Genomic DNA, 6,025 nt, shown 5'->3' with positions numbered 1-6,025 from the left:
ATAGATATTTATTAATTAATTAATTATATACATATTAATGTTCCCATAAATACAGACTAGGCACTGTTACTAGGTAGCATAGCACCCCCCATTGCGCCAAATGGTAGCGTCGGTTACCATGGTTTCGCCGTACACACTTCTCAGTACACAGCGTGACTGCGCATCTCCGGGGTCCTAGTGCAGCTCTCCACATTCTATCAGCAGCCTAGCAGGTGAGTATATTATAAAATGAATTAAATTGTGATTATTACTGTTTCTGTGTCCAGGATGGATGATATATAGATAGATAGATAGATGCAGTGCACTTGGTAATGTTATAGATATATATAGATCACCACCAGCTACATAGTTGCCAGCATTGCACAGTATCCCAACACTATGTTGCTGAGTTCATGGATCTGAGCCTGTCATGCTTTATACATACTTGCCTACCTGACCCTCTCCATGAGGGAATGTTCTGTTCCTGGACTTTCCTGGTAATGTATGATTGCCATCACCTGTGGTGAGCTAGTTAATTGATAAGAAAGGTGTTTCACCACAGGTGATGGCAATCATACATTACCAGGAAAGTCCAGGAACAGAACATTTTCTCCCTCATGGAGAGGGTCAGGTAGGCAAGTATGGCTTTGTATTCTGGCTTTGCAGACCCTGTAGCGCCACAATTGCATATAAACAAAAAGGGAAAAGACAGGGAGGGAAGTCGAAAAGTAGTTGCCTAGTAGGGCGCACTGATATAATTTATATTGTGATATATTGTTTAAAACTTAGCTTTTATTGCTTATGCCTTCTAAAAAATCCCTTTTCTCTGGGGGTTTACACAGCAAAACATAGAGGTTAAAAATAATGGACATATACAAACATGTAGTGAGTGAGAAGAAATAAAGATACGTGTAAATAGATTTAAAAAGTAGCACTGCCACATATAACTCCTAATGTGGTGTAGAAATAGAATTTATGGTGCCCTTATGGATCCAAATATAATATCCAATCAGATCACTCAGTGCTGACTATTCAATATTAATGCAGCTTATTTCAAACATATGACATATTACAAAATAGAAAGGTGTATGTCCAATTGCAACCTAGTGTTGTGAGATTGTGATGTAAAAATTCACTTATCCCAATAAATCTCTTTTGCAGATGTGGTGTGTGTTTATTAAATGAACATATATCTACAGGTTAGATGATAACACACACCGAGACCTCAAAGGACCCAATCACGTGATCTATTTCTACACCACATTAGGAGTTATATGTGGCAGTGCTACTTTTTAAATCTATTTACACGTATCTTTATTTCTTCTCACTCACTACATGTTTGTATATGTCCATTATTTTTAACCTCTATGTTTTGCTGTGTAAACCCCAAGAGAAAAGGGATTTTTTAGAAGGCATAAGCAATAAAAGCTAAGTTTTAAACAATATATCACAATATAAATTATATCAGTGCGCCCTACTAGGCAACTACTTTTCGACTTCCCTCCCTGTCTTTTCCCTTTTTGTTTATATTCAGTTTGAGTTGTAATTGGGCTGCACCCCCATACAGTGAGATCTATTAATAGACTTATATTTTCTTTATTGGGGTTCAAACATCAGATAAGATTCAATCAATTTATAGATTATTAAGTGTGCAGATACATTTTCTCTTCCTGTACACAGCGCCACAATTGCACCATGCTTGCTACATTTCACTACAATGCACATTTTTCTTACACAAATATTAAGTAGCCCAGAAAATGAGAATCAATGGTACGAATTTCATCTAGGAGGCCTGGTTCCGAGTCGCACGCAAGTCTGAATGCGCCACGTCTGGTGATTCTTCGCAGGCTGCGTATGCGCCGCAGGGTACGTATGTAGGTCCTAATTCCGATCTGATCGCAGACACAAATTTGTTAGCTAATGGGCAAAACCATGTGCACTGCAGGGGGGGGGAGATGTAACATGTGCAGAGAGAGTTAGATTTGGGTGGGTTATATTGTTTCTGTGCAGGGTAAATACTGGCCGCTTTATTTTTACACTGCAATTTAGATTTCAGTTTGAACACACCCCACCCAAATCTAACTCTCTCTGCACATGTTACACCCCCCCCCCCCCCCCCCCCTGCACTGCACATGGTTTTGTCCATTAGCTAACAAATTTGCTGCTGCGATCAGGTCTGAATTAGGCCCATAAGCCGTTACTGGGGGGGCTGCTAAATAGGGCATTTCTGGGTTTGCAACAGTGCGAGCACCTGCAAGAGAAACACTTGTGTGCATGTCAGGGTGAGGTCAGCCTGCGCTGTTCTGAGTCGTGTATTGTGGACACCAAATTCCTGCTCAGTGCATCTCCTGCACCTAGTGTGGGTTAGCAATCCGCTCGTATTCCATTTGCATTCTCTGGCCCATTTATCAAAAAGTGATAAAACTCGTTGTGTATTATAAAACTCGTTGCGTATGATAAATGGTGCTCCGGCCAATCAGCTCTTAACTGTCATGTGTTTGAAAAATGACAATTGGGAGCTGATTGGCTGGACCACCGTTTATCATACGCAACAAGTTTTATCACTCGTTGCAAAGTGAGCACTCTGGCCCAGATTTATCAAGCCTTGGAGAGTGATAAATGGCACGGTGATAAAGTTCCAACCAATCAGCTCCTAACTGTCATTTTTTTTTCAAACAAACACAGCCTGTAGCATGGCAGTTAGGAGCTGGTTGGCTGGTACTTTATCACCATGCTATTTATCACTCTCCAAAGCTTGATAAATCTGGGCCTCTGGAGTTGCACTTGTGATGGAGAGTCACTCTCAATATACAGAGGAAGAGGCGTAATATAGAGTGAAATATAGGGACAATACTTTCCAGGGGCAATTCTTTATTACCCGGGTCTGTCCCTGTTAATTGGGTACAGATGATAAATATGTAGCTGTAGTAAGGTTGTGTGTGGTTTAATCAGCGTTGCAGTTCTCTAATATTCACCTATTTAAATATATATATCATCATGTATTTATCTGTTCAACTCCAAAATCACCTACTCAAATAAGCAGCGTTAGGCAAGTCAACCTATGGATTTCTCTGGCTGTTGTGGAACTACAGGTACCAGCATTCCATCCAGCCTCTGTGAGCCGCAGGTTGCCTTGGCTGCGCTAGTATAGATAGATAAAAGAAAAATACATATATATTTTAATGTACCTGATCAGAAGCACAAACTGTATTGTTACATTGTAAGATTATTTTATTTCTTACCAGTTATTTATAAAGAGCACATATATTAGTGCTTTATAGAGAATATCTGCCCATTCACATCAGCCCCTGCCCCAGTGGAGCTTACAATCTAGATTTCCTGCTACATGTACACTAGGGTTATATTTTGTTGTCAGAAGCCAATTAACCAACCAGTATGAGTGTGGCAGTGTGGGAGTAAACCGGAGTATTCGGAGGAAACTCATGCAAGCACAGGGAGAACATACAAACTCCGCACAGATCAGCCTTTGTGGACCATATGTAGAGGAGGATGCTGCTTGTTGTGTATTTCCTTCTGCGTTACTGTTTTCCTTGTCCTCCTAGTAACATGCTTAGTATGAGACATTATTTGCATTGCTGTTCTGTGCTCTTATCATTAGACACACAGGCGGCAGACATGTGCAGTCTCTACCACTCCAGCTGTTCTCCTGACGAACACACGGGGGCAGTGACGTTCATTGTGGGCACTCTGGATGGAGACCCTGTGAATTTAAATCTCCTGAAGGACTATGTCTCCAGAACTATATACAACCTTGTTAGTAGCCTGAGAGTACCATCATTCAACATTATCCACTGTTCCCACAAGGTAAGTTCATCTTTCTGCCCCAAGATCATAAAATCATTTGAAATGTAGTTGATAATGCCAACTTCCCCTTACACCAAATCACACAGATAAATAAGCTGTTTAGTAACTAGACACCAATATGTTGATATCTCTAGTAGGCAGTACTGAGGGCATATACAATTTATAACAGAAATGTACAAAATACCGTATATACTCGAGTATAAGCCGACTTTTTCAGCACGTTTTTTTGTGCTGAAAAAGCCCCCTCGGCTTATACCCGAGTCAGTGGAAGGAGGGACACGGAGGGCACAGCGTGCACTCTCCTGTGTCCCTCCTGCGTCTCCGTCTCTGGCGGCGCGCCTGTTTGTTTGTTTGTGTGTGTGTGTGTGTGTGTGCGTGTGTGTTAAATGAACTGCCCGTTCGTGAGCTCTGATTGGTTCACGAACCGGCACTTCATTTAATACACACACGCCGCAGGAGGGACACAGGAGAGCCGCGCGCTGTGCCCTCCGTGTCCCTCCTTTAGAAGACAACGCGGGAGCGATGGAGGGTAAGTACCCTTCCTGGCACTGTGGGGCATATCTGGCAGCATGAGGGCACATCTGGCACAGTGGGGCACATCTGGCACTGTGGGGCATATCTGGCAGCATGAGGGCACATCTGGCACTGTGGGGCATATCTGGCAGCATGAGGGCACATCTGGCACTGGGGCATATCTGGCAGCATGAGGGCATATCTGGCACTGTGGGGCATATCTGGCAGCATGAGGGCATATCTGGCAGCATGAGGGCACATCTGGCACATCTGGCACTGTGGGGCATATCTGGCAGCATGAGGGCATATCTGGCACTGTGAGGCATATCTGGCACTGTGGGGCATATCTGGCACTGAGGGCTGTGTACGGCTAGAGCTGCATTTCCCACCCTAGGCTTATACTCGAGTCAATGAGTTTTCCCATTTTTTTGTGGTAAAATTAGGTGCCTCGGCTTATATTCGGGTCGACTTATACTCGAGTATATACGGTATGTGCTATAGACAGGTAAAAGTGATTAAAAAGGGCTGTGGCATGCATTCCTACCAAAAGGGAGGTTCACTAATAGCTCAAAGTCAGCGACTTGAGCTGTGAGTCTCTTCTCAGGAATATATGGCAGCTGAGAATAAGCAACTGTTCTTTCTCGTGGATCCTTGCAGAACATCAAACAGATGGATTTATTTTTCTGTTTTGGAGTGGGTCCCAGTTTACATCGGTGCTCTTTGTGGAACCGAGCGCCACTTTATCGTTGGCTCTTGTTCCATTTTCTCAACTTGATGAGTTATCGAATGTAGTTCCCTTTGCTGTTACTGTTGAACGCGTGTTTACATTTTTGTATTTGTTGTTGTTTGTAAGACTAATATACAATGTTATTACTAATGTAGTATCTTATCTTTTATTTTGGGATATGAATTTTAACTGCCTGTTGATTACCTGGATACATATATCACATAAAATGATTTATCGAAAGAAGAAAGCAGCATCCACTTGTGTGAGATCAACGGAATGTAAAATAGATACAGTGATTATAAAGCACGACAGATAACACCCTATTTATTTCTTATTAAACATAAGATTAACAAGTTTTGTGACCGGGCCGTGACTTGGAGTCCGGAGGCGGCCTCACAAGCTGTTTTGTGGATCCGGAACCTTGTCTGCGATTCTGGAGCCAGCCTTACTGATGCCCTGGCTGCAGCATTTGAGGACCCATCGTGCCAGGCTGTGTACTTGGTGATAGACGCCCTGCCGCCCAGCGTGCTGCAGCATATCTACAGCTTTCTGGACAGAGAGGAGAATACCCGCTCGGTAAACGTAGTGTACCTTTTGGAAAAGCCACGCGATAGTCAGGCGGAAGGATCTTTCCGTATGATTAATCTAGAACCTCTTGGATCATCTAATAAGGCAAGTAATAAAGGTAAACCTAGCTGGGGACTTTTATCCAGGACTATTTACGTGATACGAAGGCTGCAGGGCATGGCTGAGTTATTTTCAGAGGAGGAAAGTTTGGTGAAAGGTTCCCCACCTACTTTGCCCTCACCGCATTTTATTAGGTGTCGTTCGGAGATAAGAATGGTTTTCATGGTGTCGTCTGGGGCAACTAATTATAATGTAAAAATGTTTTCATATAAAATATGGTAAATGTTTGGGTACAGTAGATGTTGGACATCTTTAAAAGACCTATAGATTTTTTCGTTTGTTTGTTTTTTACGT

General features: G+C 42.6%; 1 protein-coding gene across 2 annotated transcripts in view; it reads left to right on the top strand.

Moving 5' to 3' along the window:
• The first annotated feature begins 81 nt into the window (after positions 1-81).
• LOC134933615 (trichohyalin-like) overlaps positions 82-6,025 on the top strand; it is a 29,113-nt gene continuing 23,169 nt past the window's right edge. The window contains exons 1-3 of one of the 2 annotated variants that reach the window (XM_063928956.1): positions 82-212; positions 3,599-3,804; positions 5,390-5,716. In XM_063928956.1, the coding sequence (XP_063785026.1) occupies positions 3,616-3,804; positions 5,390-5,716 (516 nt within the window). In that variant the 5' untranslated portion in view covers positions 82-212; positions 3,599-3,615. The remainder of the gene's footprint in view (positions 213-3,598; positions 3,805-5,389; positions 5,717-6,025) is intronic. The other variant, XM_063928957.1, reaches the window with a different exon arrangement.

The sequence above is a fragment of the Pseudophryne corroboree genome, chromosome 6 (assembly GCF_028390025.1).
Source record: "Pseudophryne corroboree isolate aPseCor3 chromosome 6, aPseCor3.hap2, whole genome shotgun sequence".
NCBI classification, from domain to species: domain Eukaryota; kingdom Metazoa; phylum Chordata; class Amphibia; order Anura; family Myobatrachidae; genus Pseudophryne; species Pseudophryne corroboree.
Note: the sequence above shows the minus strand (reverse complement) of the source record. Positions and strands in the feature narration are given on the sequence as shown.